The 21474-nt window shown below is 36.5% G+C and overlaps 1 protein-coding gene across 1 annotated transcript in view; it reads left to right on the top strand.

Moving 5' to 3' along the window:
* The window catches only part of LOC127430604 (dual specificity testis-specific protein kinase 2-like), a 31230-nt gene extending 10530 nt beyond the window's left edge, over nt 1-20700 (top strand). Inside the window, exons 3-10 of the mRNA XM_051680493.1 lie at nt 3599-3792; nt 7642-7763; nt 9338-9386; nt 9566-9715; nt 15556-15729; nt 16372-16455; nt 19046-19132; nt 19775-20700. Of these exons, the coding sequence (XP_051536453.1) occupies nt 3599-3792; nt 7642-7763; nt 9338-9386; nt 9566-9715; nt 15556-15729; nt 16372-16455; nt 19046-19132; nt 19775-19876 (962 nt within the window). The 3' untranslated portion in view covers nt 19877-20700. The remainder of the gene's footprint in view (nt 1-3598; nt 3793-7641; nt 7764-9337; nt 9387-9565; nt 9716-15555; nt 15730-16371; nt 16456-19045; nt 19133-19774) is intronic.
* Nucleotides 20701-21474: the final 774 nt, after the last annotated feature.

The following is a 21474-nucleotide window of genomic DNA, read 5'->3' as shown; positions in this document are numbered from 1 at the left end:
TTCATGAAATCAGGCTAGATAGTTTTAATTAATTTAATATTTTGGACACTACATAATTATCATACTTCCATTTGTGTTATAACATAGTTTTGATTAATTTAATCACTGGTGGTAGTTGAGGAGAGTCCCCTGTTCACTGTGGAAAGCGCTTTGAGTGTAGAATCAGAAAAACGCTATATAAATGCAACATTCATTCATTCATTCATAGTTTCAGTTACTTTAATATTATTTTAAAATGTGGAAAATAGTAATAATACAGAATAAGTTGGTGTGTCTAAACTTTTGGTTGGTAGTGGTGCATGGTTGAAATGATGTCTACAAGGAAGTTTTTGGGAAAAAGTTTTTGTTTGTTCACACAAGCAACTGCAATGTTTAAAATCATCCGTGCGTGTAAGACAAAACATGTCAATCTGCGGCTTTTGTTTGCACTGCTACACTCCACATATGCTGTGGATTTTCCATAAATCACCCTAATAAAAAAGTATTTTGTAGGTACTATAGTGCAGTGATGGTATCATATATACCCTGATATTGAATGAGTAGCATATTCATATACCATGGTGTTGACATGGTAATTCAAAGTAATTTAAGAAATTACATTCTTCTAAGTATAACATGGTATTACCATGGTAAAAATCGTGTCAGTCCACATCTTTTGTTTGCACAGGTACACTTCACATATGCCGTACCTGTAGTATTTCCATAAACAAAATGTCCTATGGAAATAGTGGCATCACTGTTACAGTGATGGTATCAGATGATACCATAGTACTTTGATAAATATCATGGTAGAGAAAGATTGCCATGTCCAAAACAACAACATCAACAAAAAACTAACAAAAACAATGATAATACCATAGTGAATATCCAAAAAAACAAACAAACAAACAAACAAAAAAAAACTTTGTTAGAGCATTGTCATTTGTAAGACAACATCAAGCACAAAAACAAGGCCAAAATCCTTTTAATGGGCAGTAACAGTAAAATGACAACTTTCCTAAAACAAAAACAAAATTTAAGCACTAAATTATGCATCATATATACAAACATTGGAGCAGTAAGATAACCCAGTTATTCTGTCACACTGCAAATCCCTTGGACTGCAAAAGCTCTCTATCGATTACAGCTTTTCCTCCATATGTGCTGTCAGCTAGTTATCTAACCAGCTGTTTATGCTGAGCTAAGACTGATATGGACTGTACTTTCCAGACCTTTCCAGTGTGGCAGCAGCAGTACGTCATCACCTTCGGGATGAGCATTGCTCCATCACAACCGATTTAGATCTGTTGATTATCTGACAGTGAGGGTGATGTTCACACTTATGTAATAGAGTGTGAGGGAGCGTGTGTGTGTCAGTATATTGTTAGCTAGCCTTGGATCGGATGCTGATGTGTTGTTGACAGCTGATGTACGGTGGTTGTGGCAGGGCCATCACTGAAAAAAACATTTTGGATGTTGTTTGGAAGCCAGTAAACATGTAAACGGCCAGTTAGTGAGGCCAGTGTTCTGGGCATCAAGGATTATGTGCTTTCTGCCATGCAATGATGTAATCTCCAGCTGACACAGTAATCCGCAATTCAATATAACATCCACACTTATCTATAGTATGCAGACACGCACAGGTATACAGTATCCAATTCATGTTTTTTGTCTTGGTGAAGAGGTTCTCAAATGGCTTTGCTTTATGACCCAGATTACATATTGGAAATTAAATTTGTTTATCAGAATTCCTTATTGTACAAAATGCCAAAACAAATATCCTTAAAACCAAACACTGAAATTTATTAATATTACCATGAACTATATTGGCCCAACAATATGCAAAATTATTAACATGACATCGGCTGCATAGGAAATTTGCAAGTTTGTAAATACATAAACAACAGCGGAAGTTTGATTCACCAGCCTAACATGTTGACGGATGAATTTGCGCTTTTGCCATCAACTAAAAGATATGGAAAGTGTTTTTTCCTCCTTTGTAAAAGTGTATGTAAATATATTTAGCTATCTGAACTATATCCACTATATACACTATATTGCCAAAAGTATTCGCTCACCCATCCAAATAATTGAATTCAGTTGTTCCAATCACTTCCATGGCCACAGGTGTATAAAATGAAGCACCTAGGCATGCAGACTGCTTCTGTAAAGCATGCCGCCACTGGACTCTAGAGCAGTGGAGACGCATTCTCTGGAGTGACGAATCACGCTTCTCCATCTGGCAATCTGAAGGACGAGTACTTGTCTGACTGCATTGTGCCAGCTGTGAAGTTTGGTGGAGGGGGGATTATGATGTGGGGTTGTTTTTCAGGAGCTGGGCTTGGCCCCTTAGTTCCAGTGAAAGGAACTCTGAATGCTTCAGCATACCAAGAGATTTTGGACAATTCCATGCTCCCAACTTTGTGGGAACAGTTTGGGGATGGCCCCTTCCTGTTCCAACACGACTGCGCACCAGTGCACAAAGCAAGGTCCATAAAGACATGGATGAGCGAGTTTGGTGTGGAAGAACTTGACTGGCCTGCACAGAGTCCTGACCTCAACCCGATAGAGCACCTTTGGGATGAATTAGAGCGAAGACTGCGAGCCAGGCCTTCTCGTCCAACATCAGTGTCTGACCTCACAAATGCGCTGCTGGAAGAATGGTCAAAAATTCCCATAAACACACTCCTAAACCTTGTGGAAAGCCTTCCAAGAAGAGTTGAAGCTGTTATAGTGCAAAGGGTGGGCCGACGTCATATTAAACCCTATGGATTAAGAATGGGATGTCACTTAAGTTCATATGCGTCTAAAGGCAGATGAGCGAATACTTTTGGCAATATAGTGTATATAGATCCAATGTAAGTAATTATTTGTTTTTCCCTTCTGTCGGTGACCCTATCAGAATATGCAGACCATTTTATAACTTTACCCATGTCTTGCTCTAGTTGCAACCATGCTTCTTCCAGAACTAGTTGCAGTGTACGTAAATGTTCGTGCTTGTGCACTCCTTGTAAAAAGACTGTACACAACATTGTTAGCAACAATTTTTTAAGTTGCATATTGAGCGTCAGGAAATACGTAAATAAAAATAAACACTCAGGCTGTCTTCTCCCCTTTTGTTTAGACCAGTCTAAACATTGACCTCATGTTGTGGAATCATCCAATGAGGTCATTCAGAAGCAATTAGGGGAAGGTTATGTCATGTCTGCTTGTCCTAAATAAAGCCATACCATCTTTAAAGTCATCACCTGCAGTATAGATGTAAAAGCATGGGTCGTGTTCCATGTTGATTTCAGACAGTTCTTGCAAGTGTTTTAAAAATTTTACCTGTTAAGGATTTTTTTGTTGTTATGTGTTGTGTCAAAAACATATTTCATCCAATTTCTTTCAAACAAGCTTTGCAAATTTCTTTAAAAAAGGGTTTTATAGAGAAGCCTTTTATCCTTTAAAGTTACAATTGGAGAAATGTTCACACTGTTTCACAACGTCCATTTTGTCTTTTTATTATTTCTCTCAGGATTATTCACCGTGTCATATCAGTCCATAACAGTTAGGCAAGTCCTCTTCTGTAGTGTCAGACCAAGCTTTATCTGTCCCATCTTTGCTCTTTCTGTTGCAGATGAGATCTCCAACATGTGTGAGGTGGATGTTGCTCCAGAACCAGGCAGCCCTACGTTGCTCAGCGAGTCCACAGACACATACTGCCAGACTGACTGCTGGCACCGACTCCACACCACTGTCCGAAAGCTGGAGTTCTGGGAAGACTTCAGCGCTGAGCTTATTGGAACTGGATTCTTCTCCAAGGTCTACAAGGTACTAATTTACTGTCTATGATGAAGAGAATACTAAAAACTGTTTTGAATGGAGAATATTTGAAAAATGTACTTCAATAATGAAAATGTACTAAAGCTTTAGCATGTAGTACATGTACACTGGCGGCCAAAAGTTTGGAATAATGTAAAGATTTTGCTCTTATGGAAAGAAATTGGTACTTTTATTCACAAAAGTGGCATTCAACTGATCACAATGTATAGTCAGGACATTAATAATGTGAAAAATTATTATTATAATTTGAAAACTTCTTAAACTACTTCAAAGAGTTCTCATCAAAAAATCCTCCACTGCAGCAATGACAGCTTTGCAGATCCTTGGCATTCTAGCTGTCAGTATGTCCAGATACTCAGGTGACATTTCACTTCACGCTTCCTGTAGCACTTGCCAGAGATGTGGCTGTCTTGTGGGGCACTTCTCATGCACCTTACAGTCTAGCTGATCCCACAAAAGCTCAATGGGGTTAAGATCCATAACACTCTTTTCCAATTATCTGTTGTCCAATGTCTGTGTTTCTTTGCCCACTCTAAACTTTTCTTTTTGTTTCTGTTTCAAAAGTGGCTTTTTCTTTGCAATTCTTCCCATAAGGCCTGCACCCCTGAGTCTTCTCTTTACTGTTGTACATGAAACTGGTGTTGAGCGGGTAGAATTCAATGAAGCTGTCAGCTGAGGACATGTGAGGCGTCTATTTCTCAAACTAGAGACTCTGATGTACTTATCGTCTTATTTAGTCGTACATCTGGCCTTCCACATCTCTTTCTGTCCTTGTTAGAGCCAGTTGTTCTTTGTCTTTGAAGACTGTAGTGTACACCTTTGTATGAAATCTTGTATAGTATATTGTATAGCCTTCATTCCTCAAAACAATGACTGACTGATGAGTTTCCAGAGAAAGCAGTTTCTTTTTTGCCATTTTCGACCTAATATTGACCTTAAGACATGCCAGTCTATTGCATACTGTGGCAACTCAAAAACAAACACAAAGACAATGTTAAGCTTCATTTAATGAACCAAATAGCTTTCAACTGTGTTTGATATAATGGCAAGTGATTTTCTAGTACCAAATTAGCAATTTAGCATGATTACTCAAGGATAAGGTGTTGGAGTGATGGCTGCTGGAAATTTTATGAAGCCTCATGTAAACATGATTTTCTTGTGTTGTCTGAGTTTTTGAATAAGCTAATTTTGTTAGTTATCAGCGTAATGGTGTGCATTTAAACGCACTCATTATTTTTGTGGTTCCATTTAGTGATGCTAGTGGCACAGAATTGACACATTTCAGCAAAAGTACAATGATTTAATCAAAGCTGTCAAAATTTGGCATATTGAGATTACATTTTTTCATTCCACCAGTGCTGCCTGGTACAAAGGTTGGGTTCCATACCTCCTGTGTACGTATAATTCTGTTACCTATCCAAATTCTGTTGTCAAAATGTAAAATAATCTGCCAATCATTTTGTCTGAAAGTCACGGCCCTGTTAATACTTAAAAAAACAACTTAACAGACATGACGTGCCTGTAGTCTCCTAAAAACATGGTACATCATGCAAACAGTTTCCAACCCAAGAAAGAAATGCATACAAGTACATTACATACAGTCGCCACCCAGTCATGCTTAAATTATCTTAAAAAGCTTTGCAGACAATAAAAGAAAATAAGTGTTGATTAAGAGTGCCTGTGTAAACCACAGTGACTGCATTTTTCAACCAGCAGGAAAGTATTTATTTGATAACTTGTGAGTTTTCTTCTCTCTTATGAGCTACAGTAGGCCCAAAAAGTATTTGGACATTTAAGCCATTGCATTAGATAACAAAATATTAAACAATTTGGCACTTTTTAACTTAAGCATATGACAAAAACAAGATATACCAAAGATATACCACTTTAGTGGAACATGTCCATAGTTAATGTGATGAACTATACCTGTGGTTGGACTGCTAGGACAGCAGTGTGAAATTATAGGAATTTACTTTATACATTCACTAAAATGACCATGGGACCAGGTGGTAAAAAGTAATTGGAAAAAATAGAAAAGAAAAGTGAGGTTAGTTAGAAAATGTCTTGCATCATTTTGTTTGCAGATGCCACATGGTTAACTCTAACCATAACCCTGATATTTTGTTATCTAAATTTTGCAGTAAAATTCACAAGTGTGGCCATAGTAAGCATCCAAATACTTTTTGGGGTGAAATATTCATCTCTTGGTCTATAGATCACTTCCAAATTCCATAAACATTTCCTCATATTTCATATTGTAAGAAAATGAAAGGAATTTTGTAAGAGGCAGTGCTCACAAAAACAGCACAAGGGGATTTTCAGTGTGTGAAACTGTACATGCTCGAGGAAAAGACTTTGGTGAGATCAGATCAGAGCTTTTTTATGCTTATGGTTCCCATTCTGCCATTATGATCACAATAGCAGTGTGATGGAATGCAGATAACACTGTTTAATAGCAATACACTCTGCAGAACAATTAAAAAACTGTGCCACATGCCTCCACTGTGACCATTCTCACACCATGGGCCAAGGGATAGATGGCATGTTTTTTTTTCTTGTTTTTTTTTTTTTTTGTAAAGAACATTTTGTCCTTAGGAAGACATGCGCTGTTAAGAAAAAGAAGTTCAATCACCCCAGGGGGAAACAAAGGGTGATGCGCCGTTCTGTTGCTCTTGTTTTACAACAAATGTGTTTACAGAACCTCATGTACTGATGTTGCAAAGGAAAAACATGTCAGGAAATGGCACACTGTGACTCTGGAAATGGGAGTTTCTTGGACCACAGGCACTTTTATGTCCCAGGGGTTAATTTCTACTAAAGCTAACAAATTTCAAGGTCACATTAAAACTGTCTTGGAAACATTTCCACACCACACCTTCATTCATTTTTGCTACTTTAAAGTTTAGAGTACTCGTACTCATTCTCAAAAAAAAATGGTATTGGGACATCCCAAGTTTTAGGTTTTGTTGACATTACATCGTCATTGCAATGAAGTTGTAAAACTGGTTGTAACTACACAGAAAAGGTTAGTAAGTGATTTTATCACTCTAAAATCATGTTACATATTGTATTCCTCTTGTGGCTAAACTTTTGAAAAAGTGAATGTTTTAACGTTCAAAAATTGGCCTCCATTCACTTCCATTGTAAGTGCCTCACTGTCACCTCGATTTTTGCTTTTTTTTAAAGAAAAGGAGGGGCAAGTCAAAATAAATGTTTGTGGTAATCATGTCAAATATACACAAATTACGACTGTCCCTTAGTTAAAGTGTAATTTTCATCACAACCAACAATTTTGCCACTAATAAAGTGGCACAAAAATAAAAGTGTCAGTGAAGAGCATGATTGATATGAAATGTGAGAGATGCAGATGATGAGTGAAGAAAAAAGAAGCAAAAAATATTTAAAAAGGTAAATATAATTTATGAACAGAATATTTTTATTTTGCACCATTTCCAATCAGCTAAAATGTTGTCAAATTATGCAAAAATGTGAAAATATTATTTAATTGTGTGTATTTAGGGTACATAAAATTAAAATGAAATGAATTCCATTGCCTCAAGACAAAAGAGTTGGACATTTTATTCCAAAAATATAAAAAATTTAATTTCCATCACAGAATGCTATGAAACACAATAAATAACTTACATTAAGGTGTGATGGAAATGACATTGTGGTGCAAATGTTCATGGCGTTTCAGAGAAATGACAGAATTCTCCTGTCATGCATGTATATACACTGTAAGACATTATTAGTGCACAAATTAAATAAACTAGTGAGAGTGTGAAAAGTCAAATATGTTACGCCCACTAATTGGTAATGGTTTTCTGTGTTGACCAGGTGATGCACAGCACTACAAAGAAGGTGATGGTGGTGAAGATTTATAAAAATGACGTGGATCAGGACAGCATCGTGCGGGAGATCAGCCTACTTCAGAAACTCTCCCACCCGAACATAGTGAGGTGAGCCGCCTCTGCACATGATTAATTATTCCACCAATCCCACGCTTGCCTGATGCTCATAACGCCCACTCATAACATATGAAGAAAACAACTCTGACTTTTTCAATCTAATACTGAATGATAAAGCATGATGTGAAGTGAGATAACATTTCCTGACCTTGAGCATAGGAACCCAGACTGTAAATAGAATGTTTTTTTCTTATATTAAATGCATCAGCGGGTAAGACTATTATGCCTACACATAATGTATTTGTTGGATGGCAAGATAATCTTTTGCTAGGATTGCACTGAATCTGAGGCTTTTGTAAACTGTTCTTGGCAAGCATCACAATTATCATTGCTCATACTTAGGGTTGATCAAATCCTTAACTCTAAGTATTAAATGGTTAGTTCTCCCAAAAAAAAAGATCTCTCATCATTTACCTAATGCCATCCTAGATGTGCATTACTTTTTTTCATCTGCTTAACACAAATGAAGATTTTTAGAAGAATATCTAAGCTCTGTAGGTCCATACAATGCAAGTGAATGGGTGCCAAAACTGAAGCTCCAAAATCCACATAAGGGCAACATAAAAGTACCCCAGATGACTCTGATAGTTAAATCCATAGCTTCTGAGGCTTTACAATAGGTGTGGGTGAGAAACTGATTAATATTTAAGTCCTTTTCCCTTCATTTTCTCCTTCATCTGTTTTTGGTGATTCACATTCTTTATGCATATGGCCCCCTACTGGGCAGGGAGGAGAATTTATGATAAAAAAAATAAAATGACTTAAATATTTATCTGTTTCTCACCCGCACCTATCATATCACTTGTGAATATACGGATTAAAACACTGGAGTGGTATGGAATTAATTAATTTTATGTTCCCTTTATGTGGATTTTGGAGCTTCAAAATTTTGGAACCCATTCACTTGCATTGTATGGACCTACAGAGATGAGGTATTTCTCTAAAATATTATTATTTGTGTTCTGCAGAAGAAAGAAAGTCATACACATCTCGGATGCCAGGAGGGTGAGTAAATCATGAGAACATTTATTAATTTTTGGGTGAAATATCCCTTTAAATTTGGGTGCATAACTCGTCCCACACCATTCATGCTATGGACATAAATGATGCCTCAAATCGTGCAGCTTTTTGATAAGTGGTGTGCTATTACTTTTTTAAGCGATCATACTTAAGATTTCACCTGGCAGATAATAAAACTGGCAAAAAAAAAAAAAGAAAAAAAAAAGGAAAATCCCATAGACTTGCATTGAGGGAGTTACTTATATCAGTTAAAATTGGGGGCGGGCTCTTTTGGATTGGCCCAGTAAGCAATAACGTAGGCCTACTAACCACCCAGAACACCCTAGCAACCACCTATAGAAAAATCCTAGCAACCATCCAGAATATCTTAGATAGTTGTGTTCCTTTAATTAGCAGTTCCAAGTCAAATTCGAGTTAATGAATGATATTCAGTTTAGAATGGTTGAAGGAGCTGATTGAATAATTTGCCATTCTCTGGCCAGTGAATTTTATGCATAATTTCTCAGTTCTCAGATGGATTAACTATTTTGATTGTTTTACTGTAGGTACCTGGGGATCTGTGTCAAAGAGAACAAGCTGTACCCAATTCTTGAGGTGAGTGGCAAAGTTTTTGTATTCACAGTTCAAATCTTCCTAAACATTCCCTGATTTCTCCATGTGTTGCTCAGCAAAGCTCATGACACCAGTGTATAGATGAGGAAGTTGTAATCAGGTCAAGAGATTCTGAGTGCAAGTGTTTTATAATCTTATGTCCTTCCCTCCTTCACGCATAGTATGTTAGCGGAGGCTGTCTGGAGGAGCTGCTGGCCAGAGATGACGTCAATCTCTGCTGGAGAGAGAAAATCGAATTGGCCTGCGATATCAGCCGAGGAATGACCTATCTCCACTACAAAAACATCTACCACAGAGACCTCAACTCCAAGGTCAGGATGCCCGTCAGTGGTTGAGTGTGTTGGCAGACTTTAGGGATCAAAGTTGAGCAATTAAGGCAAAGAAGGGAGATATATTACGAAATCACTTTGATTTCAAGTTGCATGCCACACCTTGCATTTATAGATAATCACGGACACCTCTAATGTAGCTACAAAAAAATATGGTGCTTATGTTTTTTAGCCCCAATGTTCTTTTTACTTGCCTGACTTGATTTGAATCGTGTTTTGAACTAAGCGTGTTCATAACATGATCCAATGAGTACCAAGTATTTAGTGCAGAATACCACAGATTCCAGTGTTTGACCGGTTAGTTTGAGTACTTTGCTTGTGTGCCCATTTCCTTGTAAGCTCACTATAACATTTCACTCTTACTATCTTACTCTTAAAACCTTATCAGGACTTAGACCACTGTTAAAATGTAGAAATTGTACTGTATTGGACAACAAAATATGACACCGAATGGCATCTGTAAACAAATGACGCTAGGCCTTTTCTCAGAACTTCACTTTCCTTAAAGGCATATTCCGGGTTCAGCTGAGCTCAATCGACAGCATTTGTGGCATAATGTTGATTACTACAAAAATTAATTTCAAATCATCCCTCCTTTTCTTTAAAAAAGCAAAAATGGAGGTTAGAGTGAATGGGGAATTTAAATTTTTTCCCAATTTGGAATGCCCAATTCCCACTGCTTAGTAGGTCCTCGTGGTGGTGCGGTTACTCACCACAATCCGGGTGGCGGAGGACAAGACTCAGTTGCCTCCGCTTCTGAGACCGTCAATCCGCGCATCTTGTCACATGGCTCGTTGTGCATGACACTGTGGAGACTCTGCATGTGGAGGCTCATGCTACTCTCCGCGATCCATGCACAACTTACCACGCGACCCATTGAGAGCGAGAACCACTAATCGCAACCACGAGGAGGTTACCCCATGTGACTCTACCCTCCCTAGCAACCGGGCTAATTTGATTGCTTAGGAGACCTGGCTGGAGTCACTCAGCAGAAATGTGAAACGTATAATTTTATTAAAGCACTTACATTAATTTTCCTGTTAAAACTTATTATTTGAACTGTGAAGTTGTTTAAATAATTATTTTTGCTGTAGACTACTAAATTACCAGCATTACAGGATTTACAGCATTATGTTGTCATGGCAACAAAGTTGTAAAATTGGATATAACTTTACACAAAAAAATTTTAGTATACTAAATCTACTATACTAAAATGTACTATACTAAACTCATGTTAACACGCATATTATTTATGTCTTGTAGCTATACCTTTGAAACAGTGAGTTTACAGATTGGCCCCATTCACTTCCATTGTAAGTGCTTTACTGTAACCCAAATTTTATTTTTTTTTTTTAAAGAATAGGAGGGACAAGTTGAAATTATGCCACAAATGCTGTCAATTTAGCTTAACTTGAATTGAACCTGGAATATTCCTTTAACCATTTTTGCAATACATTGGCTTTATACAACTAAAGGTAATTTTTTAGTGGATGAAGTCAGTTTCCCTCAAGTTTAGTGTTCAAATACATTTTTGGGCCACTATACGGTATATGCACACAGTGTATAATTTCCTTTGCTGCTCACAAATGCAGTTGACAAGTTGAAATTGTTCATAAAACAGACTAAAAGCCTCAAGCTGTTCCATTCTGAGAAGGGAACCTGTAGCCCTACAAAGTTCTGAGCTGTAAAAAGCAGTTACAGTATGCTGACAGCTTTAACTTTGTCAGTTGCCAGGCTGCAGTGTGCTCAGGCCTCTGTATGTTTGAACAGAGATGGGGAGTTCAGACCTTTATTATGCTAATGCACTTCTGTGCCCAACATTTACCATTCTGTAAACTCCAGACACACTGCTGCTTTCAGTGGATAACATCTCTGTTCTTTCTCCTTCTCTCAGTATCTCTCACTGACAAGCAACGACCTGCTGAGTCCCATTCACTTTCAAGCATTTATCCCCTTACCCTGCTCATCCTCAGCATACACATGCACACGTTTTCTTAGCTTGACCAGAATCATGTTTTGAACAAAACATGTTCAGTGCATGATTTAATGAGTACCAAGTATTTAGTTCAGAATAGTGTTTAACTAGTAGTTAGTTAGAGCATTTAAGCAATAAGGTTCCTTTAGTTAATGAACAATATATTTTTACAGCCTTTATTAATCTTTTTAATGTTAGTTAATAAAAATACAGTTGGTCATTGTTAGTCCTTGTTAGTTCATAGTGCATTAACTAATGTTAAAAAATACAACATTTGATTAAAAAAATTATTGTTAGTTGTTGAAATTAACATTATCCAAGATTAATAAATACTGTAAACATATTGCTCATTGTTAATGTTAACTAATGTTGTTAACTAATATTAACAAATGGAACCTTATTGTAAAATGTTACCCAATTCTTTTTTATTGCTTTATTGCAGTTAAGTTTTTACACATTGATTGTGAGATCAACAGAAGGTCAATGTGAAGATTGGCATGTCATATTACACAGTGGCCCCTAAAAGTATTCTGACACTTAAGCTGCTCTTAAAATGTGTGAATTTCTCATGTTGTTGTTTTTATCCTACCTAAATTGGGACATACCATTGTCTTCTGTTATATTTACTGTATATAAAGATAATAATCTAATAATTCCCCTAAAAGGGGCTTTTTTGCATTTTTAGGATAAAAACAACAAGATTTGCTTTATTTATGAATTATTTAGAAATGAGAACATCCCAAAATGTCCCAGAAGGAAGGTTATGTATGATTTTGCTCACTTTTGTGGACTAATTTGTCTCTAAACTATAGCGTATATACACACACACACACACACACACACACACACACACACACTTATCTACACAGCAGTGCACCCATCTTAACCCACACAAACACTACACACATTTACCCAACCCCTCACTAACACATGCACTCACAGACCACAGCGTTGTTTTCTTTCTCTACTCTGTTATCTTAGTGTATTAAATGAAGCAATCATGTGGAGAAACAAAACAGAGTTAACATTAATTATTCTGCTTGCATAACATGGCAAGTTCAAATTTCTTCAGAGATGTAACGTGTCTGCTGCCTTATGTCAGTGGGTGTATTTTAAATGCAGTGATATCCTCACTGCCACAGATAAAATGTCAGAGCACAATTACACTGTACACTGTACTGTGCAAACTAATGATTTAAAGGAATAGTTTACCCAAAAAATGCCCCAAAAAACAATCCTGTTTGACTTATTTTCTTCCACATAAGTAGATGTATGGCAGAATGTTAGCCTCAGTCACCATTCACTTTTATTGCAACCTTTTCCATGCAATGAAAGTGAATGGTGACTGAGGCTAACATTTTGTTAAACACCTCTTTTTGTGTCCCACTGAAGAAAGAAAGTCAAACATTTCGAACATGCTGAGGGTGAGTAAATAATGACAGATTTTTCCTTTATGGATAACCTGTCCCTTTAATGGATGTACTGCAGAAAGACCTCCATAGGTGCTCTGAGATCACTGCAATTTGAAGAGGAAGATGGTGGTATCTGTAATCACAGACAGTTAGGGAGGAGTTAAGGTGTAATGAAAAACTAGCTGGGTGCCTTTGGCATTTTTCCTTTCACTTCTGTGTTCACTTCTGTATCACCATTCAACAGAGACATGAAGCCTCAAGGCTTTTCACTTCCACCACAACAGTGTGTGTTTAGCTACACCACATTCATCTAACACACAAGCACCTGAAAACATTACTGAATGGTCTAGCATGTTACATGCACAACATATTCATCATACTGAGAACATTCTCAGTTTTTAGACTACTACAGTACTTTTTGAAGTTGTACTTTAATTTTAGGCATTAGGGTACAACTGGGCTAAAGGCTCCGCAGGGTGAAAGGTTCCTTTGATTTGATTTTCTCCCAAAACACTAAATAGCAACAAAAACTACCACAGCACTTTCCTAAACATCTGTTTGTCACTGTGCACTGCCAAATTTTCCTGTTCCATGAGGCAATTTTTTAAAACGTTGCAAATTTATGTAGCTAATGAAAATCCTTGAAATGAAGACATTTCTTTTTGAACAAAATACTTATTTATAATTTTCAGTTTTGTTTAAGGTCATTAAATCAAACCGTTTTCAATAACTTTCCAATAAGTGTAAGGATAGTATTTGGGATTTAAGGGGTTAAAGGCCCCTATTAAACACATTGTTTTTTTTAAAGTGGCGGGAATCGATTTGTTCTGAAAAATGTTCAAAGTGGGCTCACATTGACTCATCCAATCATATAGAGATTAGTTTGTTTATAAAATACTTGAGATGTAATAAAATGTCAAATGTGTTTGAAATGAACAGGAAATTGACTTTTTCTGAAGTAGTTATTTTGAGTAAGCAGCATCTTAATTTGTTATTCAAAAAACCATCTTGCTGTCTCAAAATTATTTGCATTAGTTGACAAACTGTGCCCTATAACTATTGCACCGGTATCTAAACGATATCACTTTAAACCCCCTAGGGGCCTTTTACCCCAAGTGTGGAATCAGGGAATTTTAATCGAAACAACCTTCCGTTCTTATTTCTTCTCACACATATTATGTTGCTCCATCAATATTCAATCAAAATAATACTTTTTTTTTTTTTACCTTGATACATTTTGTGACCAGAAAAAAGCTACATTTCCTCAAGGGGTGCCTCTAGCCCTGTTGTATCCTACTTATTCTGATAAATTACTGAACAGCAATAAGCCACAGGCTGTGCATAACTCCATGCATTTTAAAGAATTGAAGGGGTGTTGTTATCATCTTAATTATAGTGAAATCACAGCAGGGCTTCTTGTGATTAATGCTTGAATAGAACAGCAGCAACTGCAATGTGAAATATGTGTTAGTATTCTAGTGCTGAAATTTTGTATGGTAGCACTAATTGTATTGTGCTCTCCCTTGGATTAATTGTTTCTGCTTGTATTATTCTCATTTGTAAGTCTGCTAAATGAACAAATGTTAATGTAAAATACACCAATAAATAAATGATTAATAAACACTTTTAAAATACTTTGATCAGTAATGATAATCACAATAAACAATTGCCAAGCAACTTGGCTTATTCAGTTCAATTACATTAGAACCTGTATTCAGATCAGAATAGCTCACATGTCTCCTCCAATTAGATTTTAGAGCCGGTGTTATTCCGAAATCTGACTGCCTGCCAGATTCTGACTCCCTGCTACCTGATTGGCCCTTATCCCTAAAGCCCACCCCTACACACACCCCCACCCCTAAACAGAAGGATACTTGGGAGTCAAAATTCCACACTACACTAGAACTATTGGTTTTACAATAGAAAATAGAAGTAAACATGAACTTCAAAGCTTGGAAAACTCCACTGGATTGTAATGACAACAATGTGTTGACGACAAATTGTCCATGACTCACCAGGTCACATTTCAATTATTAAAAGCTGGTGTAGACCAGATTTTGACTGGGGTTGTCATCAAACTGTAGGGGATTTTCGTTAAACACAGTTAGCAGAGACATTACTTAGTAGTCAATCCACCCATATAGCAATGCTGCCCTCTTGTGGAGATGTGGTCATTTTGAGGCTTTGTAGTTCTGTTTTGAAATAGTGTGTCCATCTCATCATCCTACTCTGTACTGCAGCTCTTTGTTTTGGTAATCTGAGATGCAGAAAAATTTTCCTTAGTGCATAGTTTCAAAATGTACTTCTCTTTTAATGTCTTTCCTCATACCACAATAAAAGGTAAGAACTAAAGATCTGACACTAATCTTATGCGGCTTATAATCTTGATTATGCAACATTCTACATGTGGAATCCATTTGTTTTTGTTGATTCAGAACTGTCTAATCCGCATGACCTCGCGAGTCAGGGAAGCCGTGGTGACTGACTTTGGCCTGGCCAGGGAGGTGGGGGAGCTGCCCGCAAATGACCCCGATAGGAAGATGTCCCTTGTGGGGTCGGCATTCTGGATGGCTCCCGAGATGCTCAGAGGAGAGCCATACGACCGCAAGGTAATGAAACAGAATACCAAAGAAAATTAGAAAAACGACTTTGGAAACACTTGGTTACATTATTTGAATAATCATATGAGTCATGTAGCTAAAATCATGGGTTTGAATCCCTACGAATGCATGAATGGATCAAATGTATATCCTGAGTGCAATTTAAGTCACTTTGGATAAAAGCATCTGTCAAATGCATATTGAAATGAATAATTATGCATTCCTGTAGCTCTGCTGGTACAGCATGGCACTAGCAATGCCATGGTTATGATTTCAATTTCCAGGGAACATGTATACTGAAACATTTATACCATGAATAATGCCACATGCGTCAATGTTATATAATAGTCTTGCCCCTTAAAATTAAATTAGTATTGATTCACTCACTGACTTCACATTAATTACCGTAACCTTTAGCAGATGATTGTGTCTTGATAAAAATGGACATTCTGATTTGTCACCACACTTATCTAACATAGATCAGGGGTGAGGTACAGATTAGGAAAGTAATTTATAATGAATAACAGATGCAATAACTGTGAGTTGTTGTGTTTCTGCATCACTGTCAGATATAAAAAAAGAGCCAGTGCTGGTGCTGATGTGATTAGAGGCTTAACTGAACCTCTGCTGTTTGCCCCCCTTTAATCATAGGTTGATGTCTTCTCCTTTGGGATCATGTTGTGTGAGATCTTGGCAAGAATCCCTGCCGATCCAGAGGTTCTGCCCAGAACGCAGGTAATACACACACTTTTACTTGGCTAAACAAAGACATACCATAGACGTCTATTAATTATTATTTTTTTAAGCTTATTATAATCACTACAATCTAACACAAACCCTGCCCATAAAAACATTTTTAGAATAAAAAAAATCTGTATTTGCTTTATTTATGAATCAATTTTCTATTAATCAAAGGGTGGTTTTGTCATATGTATATCTCTTTTGGGGACAGTTTTGTCCCTAAACTACAGCTGAATACACACACACACACACACACACAGAGTCCTTTCAGTACGTTTGTCTGGATTCCAAGCAGATGCAAATGCTTACCATTTGTTAATTCACACTAAATTGCTAAACTGCTTGAATGCATAATTCAGCACTTGCATGAGCTAAGGAACGATTACATAGTACCTTTAAGTAAGAGAGGCTTGTTATGTGCCATGAATTAGCGCAGTTCTCGTCTGCTGGGGATGAAAGAAGGTCAGACAGAGTGATTGCCCCCTGGTGTACAGCAGTGTGGTCATTTATGCATCATTAACACTGATGGATAGCCGATGATGTCTAGAGGAGAGAGAAGAGATCTGAAATGATCTAGGTCAAGGGAACCATTGTACAGACAATTTTTAGAATCTTTAATGTTTTTTAATTTTTTTAATCACTGTCACATCAAGGATAATGATTTTCACCATTGCTCTTTATATATGCATGAAGCTGCACACCACAGGGTTTTGGAATATACACTTTATGTCCAGGGCTTTTAGTTGATGCACACGATTCAATGTTTGAGGGAATCTACAGAGATTAAAAAGCACCCCAGAGCCAGAGTAGTGTGTAAATTATGAAATACTAATATCTTAGCTTTTGGATTCCTCTTATAGATGTAGTTTGTTTGTAAAGTTTATCTTGGACTTCTCTGAGATACAGCTTTTTTTAAAGTTAGCTTTGAACTCCTTATGAAATTGTTTGTAAATTTTGCATTGGACTTCTCTGATTAGACACATCTTGTTTGTAAAATTTGCTTTGAGCTCTGATGAGAGTTTGCAAAGTTTGTCTTGGACTTCTCTGATGAGACAACAGTTTGTAAAGTTTGTCTTGGACTTCTCTGATAAGATACAGTTTACAAAGTTTGTCTTGGACTTCTCTGATGAGATACAGTTTGCAAAGTTAGTCTTGGACTTCTCTGATGAGACAATTTGTAAAGTTTGTCTTGGACTTCTCTGATGAGATACAGTCTGTAATTTTTGACTTGGATTTTTCTGATGAGATACAGTTTGCAAAGTTTGTCTTGGACTTCTCTGATGAGACAATTTGTAAAGTTTGTCTTGGACTTTTCTGATAAGATACAGTTTGTAAATTTTGTCTTGGACTTCTCTGATGAGACAATTTGTAAAGTTTGTCTTGGACTTCTCTGATAAGATACAGTTTGTAAAGTATGTCTATGAATTCTCTGATAAGATACAGTTTGCAAAGTTTGTCTTGGACTTCTCTGATAAGATACAGTTTACAAAATTTGTCTTGGACTTCTCTGATGAGATACAGTCTGTAATTTTTGACTTGGATTTTTCTGATGAGATACAGTTTGTAAAGTTTGTCTTAGACTTCTCTGATGAGACAATTTGTAAAGTTTGTCATGGACTTCTCTGATAAGATACAGCTTACAAAGTTTGTCTTGGACTTCTCTGATGAGATACAGTTTGTAAAGTTTGATTTAAACTTCTAATGAAATCATTTGTAAAGTTTTTCTAGGACTTCTGTAATGAGATACAGTTTGTTTGTAAAAATTTGTAAAGTTTATCTTAGACTTTCCTGATAAGATGTGAAGGTAGTCTTTGATTTCTTTGATGAGATACAGTTTGTAAAGTTTGCTTTAAACTTCTGATGTAACTGTTTGTAAAGTTTTTTAGGACTTCTGTACTGAGATACAGTTTGTAAAGTTTGTCTTAGACTTCTCTGATAAGACACAGTTTGTAAAGTTTGTCTCAGAATTTTCTGAAAAGACACAGTTTTTAAAGTTTGTCTTGGACTTCTCTGATGAAACACACTTTGAAAATTTTGTCTTGGACTTATCTGATGAGATACAGTTTGTAAAGTCTGTCTTGGAATTCTCTGAAACATTTTGTTAATTTTGTCTTTGACTTCTCTGATAAGATACACTGTGTAAAGTTTTCTTTAAACTTCAGATGAAATTGTTTGTAAAGTTTTTCTAGGACTTCTGTAATGAGATACAGTTTGTTTGTAAAATTTGTAAAGTTGTTCTTAGACTTTTCTGATAAGACAAAGTTTGTAAAGTTTGTCTTGACCTTCTCTGATGAAAGACACTTTGTAAAGTTTGTCTCAGATGTTTCTGATAAGACATAGTTTGTAAAGTCTGATGAGATACAATTTGTTTGTACAGTTGGTCTTGAATTTCTCTCATAAGATACAGTTTGTTTGTAATGTTTGCATTTGACCCCTCTAATGGGATATCTCTTGTATGTAATGTTTTTAGTTGGCAAAGTTTTGCTTTTTAAGGCTAGAACAGCCACATCTTTCAGTATGTAGCCAATGTTATATTCTTTCAGAAGACAAAGTGTGTTGAACTCAGTATTTGACCTCTTTACAGGATTATGGGCTGGATGTGGAAGCATTCAGAGAGCTGGTGGAGGGCTGCCCAGAGTGCATTCTGGAGCTGTCTGCCAGCTGTTGCCAGGTAAGACTGAGAGACTCCAGGAGTGTGTTCAATATAGTGCAACTGTGAACAGTACTAGCATCTGTCAAGCGAGCATTTCCAGAAGCTTCACCTTCAGCTGAGGTGCATGAGTGTGGGACTTTGAAATGACTGGTTAACTGTTTTAAAAACATACAGTATAGAAGATAAACCTTTTAGAAGATAAACTCTTTTAAAACGCTTCTCAAACTCTCAGTAGTTTATTTATTTAATACACTAACAATGTCCAACAGTGTATATAAATGTTATGTATATACAGTAGGAATTTGAATAAAAATGAATTATTTTCACATAAAAATATTAAACTGGTTTGCTAATATCACTATTTGTTTAGATTATCATAGTTTTGGAAATGTAATATTTAAGGATTTTTAAAATTCAAGATTGAATGTCTGGTTCTGGAACAGTGATAAAACAAAATCTATACATAAAAGGTATTTTGCAAAAATAAATTATGACGACTTTTAATGTGACTATCATATAATAAAAAGAAGAAAACAAATCTGTTAGTTTTAATAAAAATCAACCCCTGGCTGGGACCTGCTCATAGTTGAAGAAACACCCATGTATTTAATATAAAACAAACCTCAAGCCTCAGCCCTTATGTCTCCTGCTCTCTTTCAGATGGATGCATTCCGAAGACCTTCTTTCTCTGAGCTGCTGGATGAGCTGGAAGACATCACTGAGACCCTAAAGCCACCAGACAACATCCTGACTACAGGGTGATCTCCAGAGATCCCTTCCAACAAACCCCTGGACTTTGCTGCATGAGAGTCTAAAGTCATAGACCATGACTAGCACTCTATTCTCTCAAGAGTAGAATATTTGAGGGAAATGTCTGGTAATTGAGGACAAAACCACTCAACCGAATGTCTACTCAGTAACCAGTTCTGGACACCCTCCTGGTAGTTTGAGACTCTGAGTGACTGAGAGAGTGCATTTGAGGCTGAACTGTACCTTTTGTGTTTTACATTTTTATTTTTTTATTTTTTTTTCATATAGACTAAAGTAACATTATTCTTTAGGGACCAGATCAACTTTTGATTTAATTGAAAGACCAAATTTTAGTCAGGGCTTGGAATAACTTTTCTCAGGTCACAGATCAAGGTTCTTACATATGTGAATATTCTGATATGTAAATTTTAATTGGGTCCTGTACTTCGTCTTTGTACATACTGTATGTTTTTAAAAGCCTTTAAAATCTCAGATTATTCTGATCTAGTTTACACTAGTGTTTCTAAACCAGAATCGATTTTGTTTACTGAATTGAATCAAGCTGTTTATACTTCTGACTCTATTTGTGTATATGGTGTCTGGTTACATTCATATATGGGTTCAATTATATTTCTAGTTTATTAGTTACTACAATAAAGGCATATTCGATTAGTTTTCAAGTTTCATGACTTATCACAACACAATTGTGCCCCGTTACAGCAAGATCTATCAAAAATGTATTTTATACTTATTAAACTCTCTTTTAGACCACATAATGTGCCCTACTTAAATCACAACAATAACAGAAAAACATCAATATTATAAGTGATTGGGCATGACAAAAATAACTTTGATTTGTGCAGGGCTTTTTTTGTTTGATATAGGTATCCGCATTACTGCCTGTGTGCTCCTCTGTAATTGAGTTGGCTTGGAGGCCATGGATTTACCGTTGTGACAATGGTGCGTGTTTAAATCAGATTCGATCCCTACCAGCCAATGTTGTGAGTCATAGCCTGGGGTATGTTCATTTATGATCATGAAAAAAAAAAATCAATTTGGAGGCCACCAGCAGTGTGAAACAAGAGCACTCGGTAGTAAACAACATGTATGATTTGTGATGAAAGTTTTTACAGCCGGAGGAATATAAGTCAGGGGGAAATATACAAATCCTGTGAGGAAATGCATGACTGTGCACGGGTGACGGTAAGTGGGTGTCATTACTGGGAAATATGTTTGTACGGGTTGTAAATTACCCCAGCATAACTGAATCGTGGCAAATATATTGATGTAGGCCTCATTATATGGGAAATGCAATCAGTGTCTCTCAGTGCAAGGTCATTCAGTGATCTATCAAGAAATTGATACACATCTTGAGCATGCTTGCATTTCAATACATTGAATGGACAATACATTTAAAACGGTTGTACTGACAATGCATTTAAAATAGGCCCAACATGCAATCTGGTTACTTAAATACTCACACGCAACTCGTTTTGTAAAAAAAATAAAAATAATAATTTAAAGATACATTTATACCTGGGAAGCAAAATGGCGAGACATTAAGTACAGTTTTCAGAGAATGTATCTTGGATTTAAGTGTATTTGTCTTG

This window comes from Myxocyprinus asiaticus, chromosome 40 (assembly GCF_019703515.2).
Source record: "Myxocyprinus asiaticus isolate MX2 ecotype Aquarium Trade chromosome 40, UBuf_Myxa_2, whole genome shotgun sequence".
NCBI classification, from domain to species: Eukaryota; Metazoa; Chordata; class Actinopteri; order Cypriniformes; family Catostomidae; genus Myxocyprinus; species Myxocyprinus asiaticus.
The sequence above is the reverse complement of the archived record's forward strand: the minus strand, read 5'-3'. Positions and strand labels throughout refer to the sequence as shown.